This window comes from Chiloscyllium punctatum, chromosome 18, assembly GCF_047496795.1.
Source record: "Chiloscyllium punctatum isolate Juve2018m chromosome 18, sChiPun1.3, whole genome shotgun sequence".
Taxonomy (NCBI): Eukaryota; Metazoa; Chordata; class Chondrichthyes; order Orectolobiformes; family Hemiscylliidae; genus Chiloscyllium; species Chiloscyllium punctatum.
In genome coordinates this window covers 94503718-94528894 of record NC_092756.1, presented here as the reverse complement: position 1 = coordinate 94528894, position 25177 = coordinate 94503718, and the positions used below count along the sequence as shown (strand labels likewise).

General features: G+C 46.1%; 1 protein-coding gene across 3 annotated transcripts in view; it reads right to left on the bottom strand.

Annotated features, from left to right (window-relative positions):
- Positions 1-1359: 1359 nt before the first annotated feature.
- LOC140489351 (neurotrophin-4-like) overlaps positions 1360-25177 on the bottom strand; it is a 132575-nt gene continuing 108757 nt past the window's right edge. For all 3 annotated transcript variants that reach the window (XM_072588820.1, XM_072588818.1, XM_072588817.1), the window contains exon 2: positions 1360-4187. In XM_072588820.1, coding sequence (XP_072444921.1) covers positions 3438-4166 — 729 coding nt within the window. In that variant the 5' untranslated portion in view covers positions 4167-4187 and the 3' untranslated portion in view covers positions 1360-3437. The remainder of the gene's footprint in view (positions 4188-25177) is intronic.

Here is a 25177-nt window from a genome sequence, read left to right as displayed (position 1 = left end):
GAAAGGGGATCTGATTGAGACATATAAGATTATTAAAGGATTGGACACTCTGGAGGCAGGAAACATGTTTCCGCTGATGGGTGAGTGCCATCAGAGGACACAGCTTAAAAATACGGGGTAGACCATTTAGGACAGAGATGAGGAGAAACGTCTTCACCCAGAGAGTGGTGGCTGTGTGGAATGCTCTTCCCCAGAGGGCAGTGGAGGCCCAGTCTTTGGATTCATTTAAGAGTTGGATAGAGCTCTCAAGGATAGTGGAATCAAGGGTTATTGAGATAAGGCAGGAACAGGATACTAATAAAGGATGATCAGCCATGATCAAAGGGCAGAATGGCCTACTCCTGCACCTATTGTCTATTGTCTAATTCCCTTCCTCATGGCATTGTGGGACAACCTACAGCACATGGACTGCAGTGATTCATGAAGGCAGCTCACCACCACCTTGTCAAGGGGCAACTAGGGATGGCAATAAATGGTGGCCCCAGTCAAAGACATCCATGTCCCCTGAGTGAATATAAATAAATAAAAGCAAAAATACTGCCGATGCTAGAAATCTGAAATAAAAACAGAAAATGCTGGAGAAATACAGGTTTACTCATGTCTGTGAAGACTATTTTGTTGTTTGAATTTCTGGGATGGGGCTTGAACTCACAACCTTTTGATTGAGAGGCAAGTACCCTTCCCATTAAACCACAGTTGCTAATAAATAGACCCTTTAATTCTGTTGCTTGCTTTAGAATTTGGTTACAAATCTAACTCTGTCTCTGTGCACTGGCAGTGAGATGGGTTGGACAGGCGCAGCCTGAATTTTTGGATCACCCTCAATTTAAAAAAAACATTCGAATTGTAAAATTTAGATCCAGCTCTTCAAAATGAAAAGCCTTCTGCTCCCTTTACACTGATATTCTTCACTTTGATGAAGTCAGTTAGGAAGAAAACACATCTCTTTGGTGGCATTTGCAATCCTGATGATAAAGCAACATGCTCACCAATGACCTGGAGCACTTACTGAAACCATTGATGCCAGAATCACCTGGTTCTCTGATGAAGTTTGTTACAAATCCCTTGGGCCTGCATAATGTTAATCTGTTACCTCACAACACATCTATGGCTTGACTCATCAACCCAATATCCTGTGCACAGACATATCTAATATCGTGGAAAATTGGTGGAATCTCTCAGCCTGTCGAACAAACATTCCAGATTTGTATTACAACTTGCATGTAAACATCACGCAGTAGTTACACTCTTCTGCCAGTGGTGGCACCATAGTGGGTCAGTTTTAGATCTGTCAGTCTTCATGGTCAGAGAAACCCTCAAATCTCAAAAATGTGTCAAAAAAAAACTAAGCAATCTGAATGGAATCTGCTGTCCTTTATTTAAATAACCTCTGACCTCTAACCCTGCTCCAGAACCAGGGGTCACAGATTAAGGATACAGGGTAGGCCTTTTCAGACTGAGATGAGGAGAAATGTCTTCTCCCAGTGAGTGGGGAGCCTGTATAATTCTCTGCCACAGAACGTGGTTGAGGTCAAAACATTGAAAGTTTTCAAGATATAATACTTACAGCTAAAGGGATCAAAGTGTATGGGGCAAAAGTGGGAACCAGGTGCTGAAACAAGCACAGAAATTGCTGGAGAAAATTAGTAGGTCGAGGAGCATCTGTGAAGACAGAAACAGCGTTCATGTTTCAAGTCCAGTGACCCCTGCTCAGAATGGCATGAGAGTTATACTGGACTCGAAAAGTTAATTCTGTTTCTCTCCCCACGGGTGCTGAGTTTCTCCAGCACTCTTACGTTTTATTGCAGAATCCCAGTAACGACCATATTTTGCTTTTTGTATAGATATTAGCAAGGGCTGGAAGAAATAAAAACAGAAATTGCTGGAGAAACTCAGCAGATCTGGTAGCATCTATGAAGAGAGAGAGAGAGAGAAGACAGACAGAAACAAAGTTAATGTTTCGGTTTCTGTTCTTTGAAAGATGTGATGGTCAGCTGTGAACATAGTGAGGGGTGGTATTATCACTGGACTATTAATCCAGAGACCCAAATAATGTTCTGGGGACCATGTGTTCAAGTTATGGTAGAGGCTGGAATTTGAATTTGATAACAATCGGGAGTCAAGGATCTAACGATGACCATGAATCAGTTGTCAAGAAAACCCCATCTGGTTCACTAAGATTCTTCAGGGAAGGAAACTTCCATCCTTATCTGGTCTGGCCTAGACGTGACCTCAGACTCATAGCAACATGGTTGACTCTGAAGAAAGGTCACTGGACCTGAAATGTTAATCTTGCTTTCTCTTCACAGACCTGCTGGGTTATCCCAGCAATTTCTGATTTCCAGTATATATAGCGATTTGTTTTTTTTCTCTGTGGCTGACTCTTAATTACCCAATAGGCAATAAACTCTGGCCTTGTCAGCAATGCCCTCATTCCAAATAAACAAGCAAAGAGATTGGAAGAGGCTGAATGGCCGACTGCTGCTCCTATGTTCCCACGTATCTATGCTTTGGTGAGAATGTGGCTCAGTGGTTAGCACTGCTGCCTCACAAGAGTCAGGGACCTGAGTGCGATTCCACCCTCTGGTGACTGTGTGGAGTTTGCACATTCTCCCCATGTCTGTGTGGGTTTTCTCCAACAGTCTAAAGATGTGAAGTGAGGAGGTTTAGCCTTGCTAAATTGTTCATAGTGTCCAGTGATGTGCAGGATAGATAGATTGGCCATGGGAAATAGAAGGGGCAGGGATCAGGTGAGTCTGGGGGCAATGCTCTTTGGAGGGTTGGTATAGGTTCAAGGGGCCGAATGACCTGCTTCTACATTGTGGGGATTCTATGATTCACCCTGAAGGCAAATAGATCTGGCAAAATCTCTCCTGCTGACATTGTGATCCCAGGACAGGACAGTACCTTTGGTCCACCGTGCCTGTTTGATGCCCTCCTAATCCAATCCCATCTGCCCCCGCATCCCTCTACATCTTGCCTGTCAACCTCTCAGTCTGTCTCCTTCTTGAAGAAGGGTCAGTGGACCCAAAATGTAAACTCTGATTTCTCTCGAGAGATGCTGTTAGACCTGCTGAGCTTTTCCAGCAATTTCTGATATTGTTTCTGATTTCCGCCGCTCTTTCGGATTTTTGACGCGTCCGTCTGCGTTGGCTCCCTGAAAAACCGAAAGCGCCCGTGATCGCACGATGCGGTTTCCCCAAGAACAATATATTTCAGATACAATAAGTTAATACAACAGTCACAATATGCAAATTCAGGATTAATAAATACAATCGTTCAAAGTATAAAGGTCCTTTTCGGGTTTGTTTTTGTACATGCAATCCATAAACTTAAGTGAAATAATTTATATATTTTATATATTTACAAAAAAAACACATAGATAACACCAACAGACGAGGGGGAAGGGGATAGACAGGAGCGGGGGTAAGGCTCGGTCATATTCTGCCAGTCCGGTTAATTAATGTGCAAACGCAAGAGGTGTTAATGCGTATCCAGCGCCAACCCGCCCGTTTCTGAGTGTCCATGGTGAGGGCGCGGACGTAAGACTGTTTGGTCTTGCACTCGGAGATCCAGTGTCTCTTGTCGACACCTCTGCACCCACCCTGTGCCGTTGAGGATTGCTCATTGCATTTCGTCTCGTAGAAGTATTGCTTGAGGGGCCCAGTGGAGGTAGGCACGTCGATCATGACGGTGACCGTCTTACCGTGGACGTCTACCGCCGCCCGACGGTCCGTTACCCAGCGACTGACGCTGTCGCACACCGACAGGTCGCCCCTCCGGGAAGGGTCAACACCCCCGGCGCCCGGGCTCGGGGCCTGCCGCTTCAGCCGCACCGTCCGGTTCGCCATCTCTGCCCGGCCCAGCGTCTCCTCCATGATGAAGAGCAGAGGTGGGACGCCAGGAGGCTGGGCGGCCAAGGTCACCCGCGGAGAGTACAGGTCCCACTCCTTCCCCGAGGCCTCGGGCCCAAGGGTCGCCACCTCACCCAGCACGTCGTCCAGGGAGTAGCTGTCGCCGTCTGTCTCGTCCTCGCTGAGTCGCAGGTCACGGGCCAGGGCCTCGCCCAGGGCTCCCTGGCCTTGCGCCGTGCTGTTCGATTGCAATGGGGCGGCCTTCAAGCTTCCAACATACAAAATGACCATCGCGTAAAGGAAGGTGACCATTACTGTGCTCACCTCACAGACCTGCGGAGAGACAACAAAACATGGCGGGGGTAGGGTGGTTAGATAATCATAAAATCCTCAGAGTGTGCAAACAGGCCATTCAACCCAACAAGTCCACGCTGACCCTCCAAAGAGCAGTAATCAATAATCTCATCAATAACATGAGGGGAATGGTTGAAAGATTCAGAAGTTACATGTGCAGTCTGGGTTTATATTGGTTGTACTTTGGACATTTCCCATTGTGATACAGCCTGAGGCCTCTAGATGGTTCCTAACTGACCTCCTCAGGGATGTTATCATTCCCCTCCTGAAGTAGGTAGGACTAACCCAGAGGTAGGGAGTCCCTTTAGATTTGTCATACCTGACTGTTCCGTTCTTATTGTGAAACCTGTTGCAGCCTGAGACCTCCATATTGTTCAGGAACTATCTCCTCAGGGATATTATCACACTCCCCCTGGAGAAGGTAGTGCTGGACAGGTCTATCCCACTGAGGCAAGGAAGGGACAGTAGGTTGAAAGAAGACAAGATGTGGAACATCTGGTAAAGAGGAAGAAGGAAGCCTACTTAAGGTTAAGGAGGCAAGGATCAGACAGGGCTTTAGAGGGTTACAAGGTAGGCAGGAAAGGACTGAAGAATAGACTTAGGAGAGTTAGAAGGGGCAATGAGAAAGCTTTAGTGGTTAGGATTAAGGAAAACCCTAAGGAAATTCTTGTTCCATGTGAGGAATAAGAGGGTGGCCAGAGTAGAGGGTAGGGCCTATCAGGAATAGTGGAGGGAACTTGTGCCTGGAGTCGGAGGAGGTAGGGGAGGACCTTAATGAATACTTTGCTTCAGTATTCACTAGTGAGAGGGACCTTGACATTTCAGAGAACAGCTTAAAAAAGACCGATATGCTACAACAGGTTGATGTTAGGAAAGAGGATGTGCTGAAAATTTTGAAAAACATAAGGATAGATAAGTCCCCTGGACAGACAGGAGATACCCAAGGTTATTACAGGAAGCGAGGGAAGAAATTGCTGTGCCTTTGGAGATATCTTTGCATCCTCTCTGTCCACTGGAGTAATGCCAGATGCTTGAAGGTTGGCAAATGTTATTCCCTTGTTTAAGAAAGGGAATAGGGATAATCCTGGGAATTACAAACTAATCAGTCTTATGTCAGTGGTGGGCAAATTATTGAGAGACAGGATTTATGATTACTTGGAAAACCATAGCTTGATTAGAGATAGTCAGCATGGCTTCGAGAGGAGCAGGTCAGGCCTTGTAAGCCTATTGAATTGTTTAAGAAAGTGACAAAACACATTGATGAAGGGAGAGCAGTGGAGGTGGTATACTGAACAACCTCAGTTATCCGAACATCAGTTATCCAAATTTAAGATTATCCAAGCAAGATCTCAAGGTCCCAGTATGGCTTCCTTTGTTTATGATCAGATCAGTTATCCAAACAATCAGTTATCTGAACAAAATACTCCCCGCCCATCTCGTTCAGATAATTGAGGTTGTTCTGTACATGGATTTTGGCAAGGCTTTTGATAAGGTTCCCCATGATGGGCTCATTCAGAAAATAAGGAGGCATGGGATGCAGGGAAATTTGGCCGTCTGGATACAGAATTGGCTGGCCCATAGAAGATGGAGGGTGGTAATAGATGGAAAGTATTCAGCCTGGAGCTCGGTGACCAGTGGTGTTCCATAGGGATAGGTTGTGGGACCTCTGGTCTTTGTGATTTTTATAAATAACTTGGATAAGGAAGGGTGGGTTGGTAAGTTTGCCAATGACACGAAGGTTGGTGGAATTGTGGATAGTGTAGAGGGCTGCTGTAAGTTGCATTTGGGACATTGACAGAATACAGAACTGGGTTGAGAAGTGGTAGATGGATTTCAACCTGGTAAAGCATAAAATAATTCATTTTGGAAGGCCAAATTTGAATGCAGATAACAGGATTCTTGGAGTATGGAGGAACAGAGGAATCTTGCAGTCCATGTCCATAGACCCCTCAAAGTTCCCACCCAAGTTGATAGGGTTGTTAAGAGGGCGTATGGTGTGTTGGCTTTCATTAGCAGAGTTTAAGATCCACAAGGTTATGTTTCAGCTCTATAGAGCCCTGGTTAAACCACATTTGGAATATTGTGTTCAGTTCAGGTTGCCTCATTATAGGAAGGATGTGGAAGCTTTAGACAGGGTGCAGAGGAGATTTACCAGGATGCTGCCTGGACTGGAGGGCAGGTCTTATGAAGAAAGTTTGAGAGAGGGGCTTTTCTCATTGGAGCAAAGAAGGATGAGAGGTGACTTGATAGAGATGATTAGAGGCATAGATAGAGTGGACAGCCAGAGACTTTCTCCCAGTATGTGAATGACAATAATGAGGGGGTATAATTTTAAGGTAATTGGAGGAAGGTTTAGGGGCGATGCCAGAGGAGGTTCTTTACTCAGAGTGGAGGGTGCATGGAATGCACTGCCAACAGTGGTAGTAGAGTCAGAGACATTAAGGACATTTAAGCGAGTCTTGGATGGGCCCATGGAAGACAGTAAAATGAGGGCAAGTAGCTTAGTCTGATCTTGGTTTAGGACAAAAGGTCGGCACAACATCGAGGGCCAACGGTCCTGTACTGTGCTGTAGTGTTCTATGTCTATGTACCTGAATCTGGGCGTCCTGACCAAGAGGCAGGGACACTACCACAAACAATCCATTATTAATTGCTGTAGATTGGACATTTCCTATTGTTTTGCAGCCTGAGACCTCTAGATAGTTCTTGATTGACCTCCTCATGGACATTATCACTGCTTCTGGAGAAGAGACTGCTATCCAAGTTGGGACACTACCACTGCACCACAACAGTCCCATTTTCTTCTCTCTTTTTAACCTTTTTTTTATCAACTTGTTCAGAGATGTTATTATATACTTATGGAGCAGGTGGCATTTGAACCTGGACCTCCTGATCCAGGGGTAGGGACACTACCACTGCACCACAAGAGAGAGTCCCTTTGTATATGTTGTACACCGGAGAAACGTGACAGTCCTGTTCCCTATTGTGGGATCTGATGTAGTCCGGGACCCCCAGATGGTGCCTGACCAATCTCCTCAGGCATGTTATCATCCTCTCCTGGATAAAAGATTGCTATCTAGAGCTAGAGACACTACAACTACACCACCAGAGTCCCTCTTTCCTTTTTTTAATACCTTGAAATGTTATTACTGGGCTGGTTTCCCACCAGCAAATCACCACGACATTTTCTTCTTTTTACTATAAACAACCATCAGCCTTCACCTACGTAGGTAAAAACAATGACTGCAGATGCTGAAAATCAAATACTGGATTAGTGGTGCTGGAAGAGCACAGCAGTTCAGGCAGCATCCAACGAGCAGTGAAATCAACGTTTCGGGCAAAAGCCCTTCATTTATTCCTGATGAAGGGCTTTTGCCCAAAACGTCGATTTCGCTGCTCGTTGGATGCTGCCTGAACTGCTGTGCTCTTCCAGCACCACTAATCCAGTACTTCACCTACGTAGCCAATCAAATATTTACAGGTAATTCAATGCAAGCCGTCAAGAGTAGGGGGGGGAAGGGAGAGAGAGGGGGGAATGGGGCTAAATAGAAGCACAAGACTCTACTGGTATTTGATGCAGATTGGAGAAAACAATACATTCTTGTTGTGGAACCTGATATAGCCCGAGGCATCCAAATGGCTCCTGATCGACCTCCTCAAGAATGTTATCACTGAACTCTGGAGTAGGTGGGACCCAAACACTGGCCTCCTGTCCCAGAGGTAGGGACACTGCCACAGATTCACTAGTGTCCCTTAGGTTGGGTTTAGAGGTTTTTACTAACTTTAGATGGTCAGCAATCGCTTTGCATTTTATTGTGATATTTTAGGTGTTATTAATTGAATTTGAACTCCGTTAGCTGCAGTATGGTGACATATGTACCCAGGAGACAGTGAGATCTGCAGATGCTGGAGATCACAGTTGAGTGTGCGCTGTTGGAAAAGCACAGCAGGTCAGGCAGCATCCAAAGAGCAGGAAAATCATCAGAGCCCCGGCCCGAAATGTCGATTTTCCTGCTGCTTGGATGCTGCCTGATCTGCTGTGCTTTTCCAGCAACAACTCAATTGATATATGAACCCAGTCCACATTAGCTTGGATTAACAGTCTATCACCTAATCACAGCAGGCAGGGCTACATTTCTGCTGGGGCATGCAGTTCAAGGAATATGGAACCAGACTGAGGAGATGCCACTGAGACACACAGCAACCATGTTTTAATGAAATGGCACAATAGACCCAAGCAACTGAATGGCCTCCTCCTGTACCTCCGGGTGTACTACTGATGCAGCTCTTGAAAAGCTGCAGTTATCTGAGCAGGCTCCATGTCAAGCCAATACACAGAGAAGATGGCATCACTCTTTGCCCCTTTGAATGTTTCAGTTGGACACACACTCACATACAGGTGCGCGCTCTCTCGAGATGTCACCTTGTAGAAACCACATCTCGCTCACACTATCCCTGTAGAGGAATGTTGTGAAATGGGTTCAGCTCCAAATGCAGGCCTCTAATTGGGTGATCAGACCCATTTTGGGACACTGGATGAACTGACATTGGTTTCACGCACTCTGAAATCTTTCAGGCTCCAGTGAGTGGCCACAGTATTTGATTGGTAGATTCCTCATGCGAGGCATGCTCAGCAATACCTTCTTTACCAGTAACTAGAGACCATGAAGAACAGACAGTTACTAGTCAGCCCTAGATGGTGGCAGCAAATTTTTGGGATCTTCCTCTGCACAAATTGCCTGCTGCCTTTCCAAAGCTACAACAGTGACTACACTTGGAAAGCACCTCATTGGCTGTGTAGCACCTTGAGACTGAGTAGCCAGGGAGGAACCGTTCCCATTGATGGAAGGATTGGGTAGGAGGGAGTGTGCAGATTGAAGGTCATTGGCAGATGAGACCACGGCAACGTGACGAGAAAGGTTTTCGCGGGTTGAGTGACTCGGGTCTGGAGGGCACTCCCTGACAGCGTGGTGGAGGTAGCAGTTTGAAAAGGAGGCCTTTGTGGCAATTGGATTAGTGTCCGAAAAGAAACAATTTGGAGAGTGACAGGGAAGAGGCAGCAAATGGCACCAGGTACATTGCTCTTTCAAAGAGCTGGGGCAGTCATGATGGGCCGAATAACTTCCTTCTGTGCTCTAACCATTCTATACTTCACAGTGATGAGAATGGGAGAATGTACAATCACAGGAGGTGGTGGAGACAATAGACAATAGATGTAGGAGTAGGCCATTCTGCCCTTCGAGCCTGCACCACCATTCATTACGATCATGGTGTGTGGGCGAGTTTAAAACGAAGCTAAAGAATGAGATGGGGTAAATTCAGCACAGGGCTAGACTGACTAGATTTTTTTTTTTTTTTTTCTAACACTCCTGAATTTTTTTTCTTTCTTTTTTCTCCCCCACACTACCACCTAACTGCGGTAGTGCTTATTTGGCTCCTGTGTTTATATATTTTTTTTCTTTTCTTTTTTCTTTTCTTCTTTTTTTTCCATCCGGGCTGGGGTGAGTGCGGACGTTCAGGGATGTGCAGGTCAGGTGGATTGGCCATGCTATATTGCCCCATAGTGTTCAGGGATGTTTCAGTTAGGTGCATTGGCCAAGCTAAGTTGCCCCATGGTGTTTTTTTTTTGTTTTTTTTTTCCTTTTTTTTCTGACACCACGTGCTCCTTCTCCAAGGACACCCGGGCCGCTCCTGTGTTTATTTATTTTTTTTATTTTTTTACACAGTGAAAGACACAAAGTGCACAAATCTTTATTCAATTTCCACCACCAGGAAGATATGAAAAACACCTGAGTGGCCAGTGACAAGCACTGCCCTTCAAACCACAGGGCAATGCTATGTGAGCAAAACAGTGAAGGGGAGGGTAGGGACTAAATCAAAATAGAGTTGGAGACACCATGTTTATTTTTTTTTCCCTTTTTTTTCTTTTTTTTTCTTTTTTTTTTGGAAACACTCAAGTGGCCAGTCACAACTCCAGGGTGTCGGTGGACACCGCGTGCTCCTTCTCCAAGGACACCCGGGCCGCTAGACTGACTAGATGCAGGAAGGATGTTTCCCCTGATTGGATAGTCTGGAACCAGGAAGCGCATTTAGATTAGAGATTAGATTCTCTACAGTGTGGAAATAGGCCCTTTGGCCCAACCAATCCACATCGACCCTCCGAAGAGTAAACCACCCAGCCCCATTTCCTTCTGACTAATGCATCTAATACTATGGGCAATTTAGCACGGCCAATTCACCTGACCTGTGGGAGGAAACCCATGCAGACACGGGGAGTTGGTGCAAACTCCACACAGTCACCAGAAACTGGAATTAAACCTGAGACCCTGGTGCTGTGAGGCAGCAGTGCTAACCACTGAGCCACCCATAAAACTTTTGTAATTGCAGAACCCCTAGAGTGTGGGAGCAAGCCATTCAGCCCATCAAATCCATACCAACCCTCCAAAGAGCGTCCCACCCCCTCATCCTATCCTATCCCTGTAACCCTACATTTCCTAAGGCTAATCCACCTAGCCTGCACAACTTTGGACCACGGGAGGAAACCTCCACAGACAGTACAAGCTCCACAAAAACATTCACCCAGGGATGGAATTGAACCTGGGTCCCTGGCACCGATAGACAGCAGCACTAATCACTGAGCAACCACGGCAGACTGGTTTAAAGAAGGGTTACACTCAAAGTGTTGACACATTCTCAGGATTAGAGTTGACCATTTGGTACTGGGATGAGGAAATATTTCTCCACCCACTGGATGGCCAGACTGAGGATTTTTCTACCACAGAAGGCTGTGGGGAGGCCAGAATTACTGAATGTATCCAAGAAGCAGATTGATACATCTTTAGATAAAAGCATCAAGGGGTATGGAGAGAAAGCGGAACACTACGTTGAAGTAGAGGATCAGTCATGATTGTATTGAATGGAGGAGCAGGTTTCAAGGGCTGAATGGCCTCCTCTGCTCCTATTTTCTATGTTTTAAAAACAAACACATGGAGGGAGAAGGGAATATGGTTGTTGGTAGAGGGAGGTGAAGGAGGGATGTGGGAGACTCTACCAAAGAATAAAACAGCCCGTTTCTTTACTGATCATTCTGTAGAATTCCCTTCCCAATCCCCAGGAAGAGTGGAGGGAAGAGTGCTGACTGTAGATAGTCAGTGACATTGCCTCCTGATTGATCCCAGTTAATATGAAGCAGACTGAGAATTGTACCGGTGTCAACTCTTTATCAGTAGCGTTCAGTAGCATCATCCTAGGTTACGGGGATAGGCCAGTGGAACAGACTGGCACGCTCCACGGAGGGTCAGAATGGAGGCATGGACCGACCAGCCTCCCTCTGTGCTTAGGTGGTGCCAGTGATAACAGGAACCACGACTGACATAAGGGAGAACATTCATTAAGACCTGCCTAAGACAGCATGCTGAAGGCAGAGTCAGTTGTGGGTTCTGAAAGGGAGCTGGGTCAATAATGAGAGAGAAGGAACTTGCAGAGTAGTGGGGAAAAAGCAGGAGGTTGTGTATAGCTGAATGGCCTCCTTCAACCCTGTGCTCAGTGTGCACCAGGTGAGGCTTATCAAACATTTTATAAGCACTGCCACACCAGGAGACACTCACCTCCTACCTCTCGGCCTTACCCCAGAGGTGAAAGGTCCATGTTAAACGCACCCTTCAACTGATCCTAAACAATAAAATTGCACCCAAGTGTTGGAATTTTAAACCTGCTTTATCTGTTTGGTACGTGTGTTACTATGGAAACAAGATCCTGCACCACTTGCTAAGCTACTTTTGAAATCCAGTTTCTCACCAGGTTTCAGCAAGTCTCCCACTCAGCGCTGTACCACAGAGAGACTACACACCCGGGTTAAAGCAGCAAGCATCAAGGAACAACCATCCAGCCACGGTTCTCCAACCCACCGCCATTGGGAACCAATGGAAGAAGCCATTTAGGAGCTTTAGCCTGCTCCACCATCATGACACATTGGCACCATTTTCCTGTTTCATTCCATATCCCTTTGTAGCTCCCCTCCCACCCCCGACACCTCTCACCACCATCCGCTGCCTTTCAAAGAAGAGAGGACTAGATTTTCACATTGTGCGTGACTAACCTTGCCCCTCCTTTATTACTTAGCTGTTGAGGCCAACACTTGTTGTCTATCCTTCATTGCCCTTGAACTAAGAGTCTTGTTAGGGTCATATCAGAGAGTGGTTAAGAATCAGTCACATTGCTGGAGTCTTGTTTGTTGAATAAGGCAATGATTCTGAAGGGGTTAACGTTTACAGTACACTGTTACCATGCATTCTTCTGATGCCACATACTGTAGGTGACGAAAAGAAGATCTGCTCGAGCTTTCAGAGGAGCATATGTATCTGTACCAGCTCCTTCAGCAGTTGTCCCTAACAGCACTCCGAAAGCTTGTGAAAGCTGTTGGACTATAGCCTGGTGTTATGTGACCTCTGACTTTGTCCAGGCACATGTGACCCCTGACCAGGCACAGTAAGACAGTATCTGCCCATAGCATTCACCTGGGCCCCAGTAACATTACCACAATGTAACCATCTTTCTCTTATCAAACAGGGAGATTATTGAGCCCTGATTTGACCTCTGGAAGGCTGCACTCCAAACGGAAGGTTACGTCAACTTACCCGAAATAAAGTAAGGGAGGTTGGAGTGCATTGGGCAGGGTCTGTAACTCTGGGTTTCAAATCCTGGATCAGGGCTTGCCGGCCACTGAAGGAGTGGTGAGATGCTGTTTAACTAACTCTGTAGATGCTGACAGATCTGTTGGGTTTCTCCTGCACCCTCTGCTTTTATTTCTGATCTTCATTACCCATAATATATTGCTTTTACTAACATGGCAGCCTGGGAATACTCCACTACTTCTCCATTAGACGGAGAAATAGACCATTCAGTCTATCAAGTCTGTTCCCCATTGAATGAGATCATGGCAAATCTGTTAATCCTCAACTCCACTACCCTGTTGGCTGCCCATGATTTTTGATTCCATTACTGATTAAAGAGCTGCCTATCTCAGCCTTGAATTTACCTAACAACACAGCCCTTTGCGGTAAGGTGTTCCACAGATTCATAGCCCACTGACAGAAGAAATTCCTCCTCATCTCTGTCATTGTGAAGGGAGAAAACTGTGTGAAGCAATGTCAAGAGAAAATGGAAATAACGAAGCCCCGTTTGACTTTGAATTATTTTAAGCATCTCAGTCAGATCACCCTTCAGCAATCTTTCATACTCAAGGGAACATGGACCGTCTGTTCAACAAGCCTCTGGAGGGAGTCACATGGTGCAGTGGCAGTGTCCTTATCCCTGGACCTGGAGACCTGGGGTCAAGTCCCACCTGCTGCAGTCGTATTTCATAAGATCTCTATACAGGTTGGTTCACCTTCTAAACCATGTGACAATTCTGGAAGAAAGGGGAGAGACAGCTACAGTCTGAAATTAAAAAGGACACTGGGGGGGAAAATACTTCAGATGGACATCAGGCTTATCAGCCAAAAGGGAGAGAGAGAGAGAGAGAGAGCGCCATCTGTGTATTTAAAAACCATGAGTTTCACAGGATCTTGGAATGCAAATACAGATCAACAACAAAACTCTTGGCCCTGTTCTTCAGCACTTGCTGACTGCTTCGTTGCCATAGAGTCATACAGCACGGAAACAGACCCTTCGGTCCAACTAATCCCAAACTAAACTAGGCCTATTTGCCTGCAGTTGGTAGATATCCCTCCATACCTTTCCTATTCATGCACTTATACAAATGTTTTTTAAATGTTGTAACTGTACCAGGATCCACCACTGCCTTGGTAGTTCATTCCACCCAGGAACTACCCTCCATATAAAAAAATTGCCCCTCATGTCTTTTTTGAAACTTTCTCCTCACCTTAAAAATAAACCCCCCCTGCCCAGTTTTGAACTCCACCCCACCCTAGGGAAAAAAAACCTTGCTATTCAACTTATCCATGCCCCTCGTGATTTTATAAACCTCTATAAGGTCATCCCTTAACCTCCTACACTCAAGTGAAAAACAAAATCTCAGCCTATTTTTATAACTCAAACTCTCCATTTCTAGCAACATCCTGGTAAATCTTTTCCCAAACCAGAACTGCATTCCTGAACAGGCCTCACCAACATGCATGTTATGTTGAGGCTGTGAGGTCTCTTCTGGAATAGCAAATGAGAAGCATATGTATTGGGTGGGTCAATTGGGTGTCATGTGGGTTGAGGCTTGGAGGGTTGCCCATGTCAGTAACACATAGTTCGAAGTGAGGGACTGGCACTCTCACCACGGAGTAAACAAACAATGGGTTATGAATGGAGGAGTAAGGCCATTCTGCTTCCACTCTTCTATAAGACCAGGGCTGATCTGATATTAATGCCCTAACCTCACTATCTGTGATTGTGGCTCCAATACAGACCGAGGGAGTCAAAGGTCAAGAGTCTATCTAAGACCATCCTCGAAATTATTCAATGACTCTGCTTTGACCAATTTCTTCGAAAAGGGGGTTTCAAAGATCAATGACCCTCAAAGAAAAATAAACCCTCCTTATCGCCATCTTAAATGGGAGCCTCTTCTTTTTAAACTCTTTCCCCAATTTCTGGTCTCTGTCTGACTCAGGGGAATCACTCCATGCACCATGACATGTCCCTCCAGGATCCACCTTGTCAAATCCTCTGAAGATGTTGTTTACAAGGTCTCCTCTGATTCACTGACTGATAACAGTCTAACTGGTCTAGCCTTGCCTCATAGAACAAAACTCTCCCCCCAATCCCACCACCACATACAATCCTGCCCCACTTTCAAATATCTATCAGGTGATGGATCCATGAATAGGAAAGGTTTGGAGGGGGACTAGTTTAGTTTGGGATTATGTTTGGCATGGTCTTGTTGGACCGAAAGGTCTGTGTCTGTGCTCTATGAGTGTTTGAACTTTCCCTGAACTGCTTCTAACACTTGATATCCTTCCTTAAATAAGGAGACTAAAACTGTGCACAGTTTTCCAGATTTGCCTGTTCAGCAATAGGAAAACAAATTTACTTTTCGATTCCACTCCCCTTGCAGTGAACAATGACATTTCATTTGCTTTCCTAATCATAAGGTTCTGGTTTCAAGTTCCACTTCACGGCTTGAACACAAACTCTTTATTGATGAGATACTGAGTACAGGAACAGGGGCGTCTTGCTGCAGTTGTGCAGGACGTTGGTGAGAACACCTGGAGTACTGTGTACAGCTTCAGTCTCATTGTCTGAGGAAAGATGGAGGGAGTGCGATGAAGGTTTACCAGATTGGTTCACGGGCAGCTGGAATGACAAATAAAGAGAGACCGGATCGATTGGGACTACATTCACTGGAGTTCAGAAGAATGAGAAGGGATGGAATCTCACAGAAACCTTTCCATTCTAATAGCACTAAACAAGGTAAATGCAGGAAGGATATTCCTGATGAGCAAGGCTCACAGTCTAAGGAAATGGGGTAGGCCATTTAGGACTGAGATGAGGAGAAATGTCTTCACCCAGAAAGTGGGGAGCCTGTGGAATTCATTACCACAGAAAGCGTTTGAGTCCAAAATATTGAATGTGTTCAAGCCTTAGGGCTAAAGCAGTCAAAGGGCATGGAGTGGAAAGCAGGAACAGGGGACTGAGTTGGCAGAACATGCTCAAAGGGGTAAATGGCCTGCTCCTGCTCCTATTTTCTACATTTCCCGGCTCTGCACTATTTTAATAAAATGCAGGGCAGCTTGCTAGAAGTGACGTACACACATATGCTCTTGTTCTCCACAGACAGAAAGAACGTGGTCTAGTTTTGTGCTTCTATCAACTTTCATAGAGTCAGAGCCCTACAGCACGAAGACAGGCCCTTTGGCCCAAACTGATCCATGCCAACCAAAATATCCATGCACTTGAACCCTATATCCCTGAACTTGGTCCATATCCTTCTAATCCTTTCCTGGGAACTTGAGGAGCCTATAGCTCCTTGTTGTTTACTCAGCCAATCGCCTCTGAGCCACTCACCATCCTGACTTGGAAATACATCGCCGTTCCTTCACTGTCACTAGGTCAAAATCTTGCAACTCCCTCCCGAAGGGCATTGTGGGTCAACCCACAGCAGATGAACTGCAGCGGTTCAAGAAGGCAGCTCACCCCCACCTTCTCAAGGGGCAACTAGGGACGGGAATTAAATGCTGCCCAGCCAGATACGCCCATGAATATAAATGAAATTTATAAAATATCCCTTCCTGCGCTAATGATTATCTCTGGGTCGAGAATTTTCTCTGAAGTCCTTACTGGATTTTTCTGGGACTATCTTACACTCTAATTCTGATCTTGTGGAAGCAATGTGACCTTCACATAAATTCCTCCCAATATCCAGTGTGACTGATACTGGGGGAGTTGTAGCCTCCCTTTGGGAGGGTAAATTTGAAAAATTCCACAAATATTTACATCTCAGTAGTTGAGGCACATTGCAGCTAATTCCTGCTCAAGTGGTAGCATGTTCCTGTTTGTATAAATGATTCATTCAGCCATCAAGTGAGACAGAGAGAGAGAGGGGGGGGGAGAGAGAGAGAGAGAGAGAAAGAAAGAGAGAGAGAGAGACAGACAGACAGACAAAGAGACAGAGTCCGATTTACACAAACTGCGCTTACTGTCCCAGAGGTATAGAAAAGTAACTGTGGTGTTACAGATGGGGCTAGAGAAGTGTGACCAGACAAATTGCACTGCCTGGCATGGGTATGGTGGGCCAAATGACCTCTTCCTGCGCTATAGCTGTTCTACAGTTCTGACCACACTTGCATTGATGTAGCGCCTTCCAAAGCCCCTGGATGTACACATATAGGAGGAGAAGCAGGCCATTTGGCCCTTCAAGTCTGTTTCTTGCGGCCATTTTTGAAGCTAATGTAGGAAATGCAGCAGTCAATCTGCACACAGCAAGATCCCACAGACACCTGAGAATGACTTGATCTGTGTTAGAGACGTTCGTTGAGGGATAGATCGTGGCCCAGATACTCGGGAGAACAGCCCTCTCCTCATCAAAGCAAGAATTTTTACACCCCCTAAGGTTGGTGGGTTGGGGCGTGCTGTGGTGTTTAAAGTGAGCTTCAAAAGACAGCATCACTGAAGGTGTGTGCAAGAGCATGCACGGCTGCAGGTAAACAAGCGTGTGCATGTGAGCATGGCTGTGTTTCTGAGTGGTATGTGTGCATGGGTTTCTGAATGGTGAGAGTGTGTGCACGCATGCAGGCAAGCACATATGCTAGGGTGCATGCGCATGTGTGTGCACGTGTGTGAGGGTACGTGTGTGCGCGTGTCTGTGTGTGTGAGGGTGCCTGTGTTTGTGTGTATACATGTGTGCGCATGTGTGTGGGGATAGAATCAGGCTCCTTGTATACCCTTCCTCCCATTTCCAAACAGCCCGTTAGCACTCACCACTGCACTCACCACCTCCCCCCCCCCCCCCCCCCCCCCCCAAACACACACACACACACACACACACACACATATAATTGGGGGGGGGGGGGAGGGGAGGGGAGATCAGTGCTTGGCTGAGGCACTGCAAGGCACCCCCCTGCCTCTCGTCAGAGTTCCCGGAGAGGAGCCACATGAATTCACAGCTCGTTCACAGAAGCTGGAATGTCACTGTGTTCTTGTTCACGATGACCCCCCTCAAGTTTAATGCCCTCTTGCTGCCACTCCCCGTTGCCAATACAGATTTCAGCAAAGTGCCCCAAGGACAGGGCTAAACAAAGCACCGTCTGCATTACGGAATCGTGCAGAACATGGGATCGTTAGGCTCCCCCTCCCCAGGGGATGGGCCTTAGAAGACAAAGCTTCCCTCTTGACAGAAAATATTTATTAACCCAGAGAGAGAGAGAGAGAGAGAGAGAGAGAATTAAAACAGTTTCTGTAAGAACTCAGGAAGTCCAACTGGAAAAGAACATTGTTCGTTGTTAAACCCCAGATTAGAGCCACTACTTGTGGTGTAGATAGGCCAGTCCCAACCTAGGACAGACAGTCACACAGCATGGAAACAGACCATTCGGTCCAACCAGTCCATGCTGACCATTATCCCAAACTAGACTAGTGAGACCTGCCTGCTCCTGGCCCATATCCTCCAAACCTTTCCTATTCATGGCCTTGTCCAAATGTCTTTTAAACACTGTAACTGTACCCACATGCACCACTTCCTCAGGAAGTTTACTCCAGACATGAATACCCATCCCTGAGTCTGCTTTGTTTTGTTTTAGTCTGTTTAGATATGTTACGGCACAGCAGGGAAGTGGTAGAACCTGAACCCCGGGGGTTCTGGCTCAGAGGGAAGGACATTTCCACTGTGCCACAGGGGTCCTCTGGGATCTGCTATTTTTGTATACCCAGCAGTGTTACCACACACAATTGAGCAACTTTCCCACCACCAAAATCACCATGACATTTTTTTGTTTTTTTTCTCTTTTACCTACCATCAGTCGTCACCCGTGTAGCCAATCCAATATTTACAAGCAAAGTCCATTACTGACAATGCAAACCATCAAGTGGGGTTGGGGGACTGGGGATGGATCTTCTTTGTAAAGGGCTCAGGTGATGAACTCTAGCTGGGCAGGCCAATACCTAATACCCAGAGGTCTCATGCTTAATGAGCACCACAGGGAGATTAATCAGTGACTCCACATGGCTCTTGGAGAGGTTATCACAGCATCCGAAGCTGGTAAAGAGCCGTGTTTCTCCATTCCCCTCTGACTCAGCTTGTACTGTTTAGTTGGGGCAGGTTTTGTTTCTGTACTGCAGATTTAGAAACAGGGTTCAAATCAGTCCCTTGCGCCTGCCATCAGCTTCAGCTGCAAGATACGTCTCTTCCCACTGGGAGGCAAACTCTGGGGGAGGTGGAAACCCACCATTAATATCAGTCGTCGGGAACTTCTAGATGCTCCTATACCCCTCCCAAATCTGCCCAGCAACCGTTCTTGGAGTCCTGTAAGTCCAGTGAGAGGAATCCCCTGTTACATATCAGATTATTTAGAATCATAGAGATGTACAGCACAGAAACAAACCCTTTCTGTGGTCTAACTATTCCAACCCAATCTAGTCCCACCTGCCAGCACCCGGCCCATATCCCTCCAAACCCTTCCTATTCATATACCCATCCAGATGCCTTCTAAAATGTTGCAATTGTACCAGCCTCTACCACTTCCCCTGGCAGCTTATTCCATACACATACCACCCGCTGTGCGAAAAAGTTGCCGCTTAGGTCTCTTTTTGATTAATCGAGTTTCTGTAATCCTGGACAGTACATGACTCAGAAAAAGGAGGGGAACGAGTGGTCCTAACAGTTCCTGTGATGGTTACGAAGAGGTGTTACTGAGCTAAGAATTGGAGCTTCACTTTTATGTGGGTATTATTGACAAGGCCAGTATTTGTTGCCTACTCCTACCACAACAGTTAGGAGCCAATGACTTTGCAGATTTGGAAATTGGGCCCCTCCTTTAAAACTATCTTCTCTAGTTATTCTGTATTCAGTATTTCCTGTGTAGCATACGACCTCATCGAATTGTGTTACAGTAACTTGTCTTCCACAGATATAGGCAAAAGAATTATCAGGTGCCTCCCTGCTCTATTAACAGTTTGGGAAAATAAAGAGGTTTTACTCCAAGAATGAAAGACTAACCTTCAACTGGTGGTGGGCAAGGGGACGACAGCAATCCTGGCATCCGTGAGAAATTACCCGTGGTCATTGTCCAAGAGAGTTTAGTCAAGGCATTGGCACCGCAGCGATAGATAGACCATCAAAAAAATAAGGAACATCAGCATAAGGCCAGAGAGATGGAGGGAGAGAAAGAGTGAGTGAGTGAGTGAGTGAGTGAGTGAGTGAGTGAGTGAGTGAGAGAGAGAGAGAGAGAGAGAGAGAGAGAGAAGGTAGAGATATCTTACTGTGAGAAGACTAGGAATTCCCTGCATTAGCCCAAGGACTTGGAACCAAGACTGTGACCAACAAAGATGGCACAATGAACATTCGGCCCCTCTAAAAACATCACTGTCCCCTTGGGTTTGATGAAGTGTTCCTGTCTCTCACAGTCTTATACTTTATCCAACAAATGTATCACACGTAAAGTGCTGCTACTTAACAAACTCAATGAAATATCAGAGAATCTCTTACAATTCATCAACTGCCTACACTAGAGTCCAGTGATCGCAAGCCTCCGAAAACAAACAGGAGTCAGATATGGACCAGCCTGGATAAGGACAGCACAATCCCTTCTCTAAAGGGTATTGGTGAACCAGATGGGTTCAACCACAGCTTACGATAGCTGAGACTAACTCTGTATTCCAGATGTTATTGACAAATTCATTGAATTTAAATCTCACTCATTTTGGTGACAGGATTTGAACCTGTGTCCTCAAAGTATCAGATTTTGGATTAGCAATCTGGAGAGATTACCAGTACACCAACATTTCCCCATTACACCTCCCAGCTCCATTATTAAATAAATGAAGTCAACGAGACAGTTTTTCGGATGGCCTATGGATATTATCGCTAGACGTTTAATTCAGAAACTCAGCTAATGTTCTGGGGATCTGGGTTCAAACCTGACACAGTGGGTAGAATTTGAATTCAGTAAAACATCTGGAATTAAGAGTCAAATGATGACCATGAAACCATTGTTAGAAAAATCTCTCTGGCTCACTAATGCCCTTCAGGGAAGATAATCTACCAGCATTACCTGGTCTGGACTACATGTGACTCCAGACCCACAGCAATGTGGTTGACCCTTAAATACCCAATTAGGGTTGGTCAATAAATGCTGGTCGAGCCAGAGATGCCCATATCCCATGAGTGAAGAAAAATTATAGAAAACATGAGATTGTTTCTGGCCAGGAAGCTCATACAAAATAAACAATTGGGAAATCTGGGAGCAAAGGACAGGACCTAACAACAGAGTGAGTAAAATCTCCACGAGAGTGCAGGATGGAGAAAGGCGAGACACATCCGACAAACAATAAGAGGTCCCAGAACCCTGTGGAGCCTCCCTGATAGACTCAGTCTTCCCTGAGGCAGCAGAAGGCATGGAATAATGAGCGAGCAACAGTGGGAATGTGGAAAAGCTGCTTTCACATGTCTGTCTCAACACCATCGGAATTCTGACTCGCCCTCTCAGGGTGAAGAGGTCATGAAGACCCAAGTGGGAGAGAGATCATAAAATCCCCTGAGGTAGGGGACATTGCTTAAATATTAAGGTCACACATTTAAGATGGAGGTCACAGAGTCAGAGTGATACAGGACAGAAATAAACCCTTCGGCTCACCCCGTCCATGCCAACCAGGTTTTCCAAACTAATAATTTCCGTTTGCCTGCATTTGGCCTGTAATCCTTCTAAACGTTTTCTATTCATATACCTATCTAAATGGTTTTTAAATTTTGTAACTGTACCTGCATCTACCAGTTCCAAGGGGAATTTCTTTCTCTCGGGCGAAGGAGGGGGGGGGAGTTTGGGGGGGCTGGGGTCTGTGAGACTCTCTTCTCTTGAGAGAACTGTGGAGGAAAGGAAATGTTTCAAAAAGGTAGTGATGAATGGATAGATTCTTGACTGACAATGGACTCGATGAATACAGACCGGAGGGGCTGAAGGGTCTTTTTCTGTTCTGTAGACCTTTATGATCCTACAACTCTATATGAACACACAAAACAGCAATAGAAGTGGGCTATTCGACCCCTCAAGCCTGCTCTGCCCTTCAATATGATCATGGCTGATCTGTTCGAATTCTACATTCCTGTCTAACCCCAGATTCCATTGATTCCCTTCCTGGGGCAAGTGGCAAAGCAGATGAGGCCAGCATTGGATCTTGACGAGGGGCGGGGGGCGGTTTGAAAGGGCTGAATGGCCTCCTCTTGCTCCTTACTCATATGTTCATAAAATGGGGCGAGGGCATCTGAACTCATCTGCCCCCATCCATACCCCTGAATATTGTGTCTGATCTCCCTGGAAGGGAGTCTGAATGCCAATGGGTCACCCTGTTCAAGTGGTGACCAGGCACTGGACAGCTTGGCTGTGTGGGTAAACATTTTACATCAAATTCAGGCGAGAAATGCCAACAGAAAACCCAGCTGATGAACCCTCGTGCAGTACTGAGGGAATGCAGCATCACCTTTCAGGTAAAATTTTAAACTAAAGCCAAGCTTGACTCTTCAAGAGAAAGGGGAAGAACCCAGTTCACTATTTGGAAGAAGAGCAAAAAAGTGTTCGTCCCAGTTTCTGTAAACAATTATCCCTCAACCAACAACTCAATCAGACCATCTAGTCATCGACCATATCGATGAAGCTCGCTGTGGCTTAGTGGTCAGCGACAATCGCTGCATTAGAACTCCACTATCACCTGGTGAAGGAGCGACGTTCCGAAAGCTAGTGCTTCCAATTAAACCTTGGTGTTGTGTGATTTTTAATTTTGTACATTAGAACAAGGGAGGGTTGTTTTGCTGCAGTGATAGTGTCAATACCTCTGAGACAGGAGATCTGGGTTCAATTCTGAACCTGCTCCAGAACATCTCTGAAGAGGTTGATCAGGTAATACCTGCACTTTGAAGAGTATGTAATTGGTTGGAATACTTTGGCACATCCTGAGGGTATAACAGGCTCTATATAAATGCAACTATTTTCTATCTCTCTTAGTTTTCAGTAGTCCAAACATTTCCTTTCACATTACGATGCCAATGTGACACTAAGCACCACAATGATGTCTGACTGCAAGAGAGACAGACACATGGTGCCAAGAGAGATGGATAGTGGTTATGATCACCAATAAATTAAAGGCACACAACCCTTCCAAACAGAGACAGGGTTAGATGCAGAGTAAAACTCCCTGTACACTGATCCCATCTAACACTACCAGGTCAGGCACAACATGGGGTTAGACACAGAGTAAAGCTTTCTCTACACTGTCCTCATCAAACATTCACAGAACAGGGACAGCACAGGTTTAGACGCAGAGTAAAGCTCCCTCTACCTTTTCCCCATCAAACACTCCCAGGATACTGATAGCATGAGACTAGCTAGAGAGTAAATCACCCTCTATTCTTTTAAACAGAAAGTAAAGTTCTCTCTACATTGTCTCCCTCAAAAGCTCCAAGGACAGGGGCAGCTGCAGATCAGCCATGATCTAAATTAGTGGCAGAACAGACTCATCGGGCTGAATGGCCTCCTCCAGATCATTCCATATTCCCCCAAATCCAAAATGGAGGTGACAGGCAGACATGTGACCAGTAGAGGGCATACTCATTGCCAGTAGAGCTCCCTGACAATCTCCAGCTGTGGATGGCTTTTAGTCCCTGGTATTTCTACCCATCAGACACATTAACAGCCACCCACATTACATGGTCTTGACTCCAGCACCAAAGCGAAGACAGTAGATTAGGGAGGGAATCAGGAGATTCACTGAAATGATTAGGGCGATTACGGCAATGGTTACATGGTCACCATTAGCACCTCTCACATTCTGATGGATTCAGATCTCATCATTTTCGATGATGGGGTTCAAACCCACATTCCAGAAAGTTGCCTGTGATAGGATCTCGACTGTTTGTACAGTGACAAAGCCATTAACCCCACCACCTTTCCTGATTAGGTCAACCACAATACTCATCACCTGGCTACTTATCAGAGAAAGAATCACTCATGACACAGAGTTCCTGGTTATAAACACCTTCAATCTGAACTGCAGATGAGGATCTTGACCACTGAAGGTCAGATTTTGTAGTCAACAAATACTGACCCACAAATGAAGTAACATTTCCAAAATAGGAAGGAATGCAAGACATCTGTACAACAAATGAGTGGAAACAAAAGGTGATACATTTATAAAGCACCACTCACAACCTCCCCAGTTCTGAGCAAGAGTCGTTCAGGACTCAAAGCATTAACTCTGTTTTTCTCTCCACATGTGCTGCCAGACCTGCCGAGTTTCTCCAGTATTCTCTGTGTTCTCTGGATGTTCCAAGTGGCTGGCTAGTAGTGATGTGGGAAGCACGTCAGCCAATTTGCACACAAACAACAATGTGATCATGCTCAGACTGTGCTTCAGTGATGTTGATGGAGGGGGAGACTATTGGCTCCAAACTTCCCCAAACGTTCCTCTTTAAACTGTGGAGAAGTCAGAGTGCTCCCAGAGAGACAGAGACAGAGAGAGAGCTGGGAGGAATGAAAGAGAAAATGCAAGATAAGAACAAGGAGCTGAAGAGTCCAGAGAGGGAGGAGTGAGTGACTAGAATGACGGTGAGAAAATTAAATGGGCAGTAACGGGCAGTGTTGGAAAGGGTCAGACAGTAACGGCCGATGTCGGACAGCGTCGGACAGAAACTGACAGCGTCGGACAGTGTCGCACAGTAATGGACAGTGTCGGACAGTAACAGACAGAGTTGTTCAGTGTTGGCCTGTGTCGGACAGTAACGGACAGTGTCGGACAGAGTCGGCCAGTAACAGACAGTGTTGGACAGAGTCGGCCAGTAACAGACAGTGTTGAACAGTGTCGGTTAGTGTTGAACAGTGTCGGACAGTAACGGCCAGTGTCAGACAGTGTCGGCCAGTAACAGACAGAGTCGGCCAGTAACGGCCGGTAACGGACAGTGTCAGACAGTAACGGCCGGTAACGGACAGTGTCAGACAGTAACGGACAGTGTGTAACGGACAGTGTCAGCCAGTAACGGACAGTGTCGGACAGTAACGGGTAATAACGAGCAGTAACGGACAGTAACGGCCAGAGTCAGACAGTAAACGGACAGAGTCGGAGAGTGTTGGCCAGTAACGGATAGTGTCGGCCGGTAACGGACAGTAATGGCCAGTGTCGGACAGTAACGGACAGAGTTGGACAGTAACGGACAGAGTCGGAGAGTGTCGGAGAGTGTCGGAGAGTGTCGGAGAGTGTCGGGTAATAACGGGCAGTAACGGACAGTGTCGGCCAGTAGGGGACAGTAAGGGACAATGTCGGGC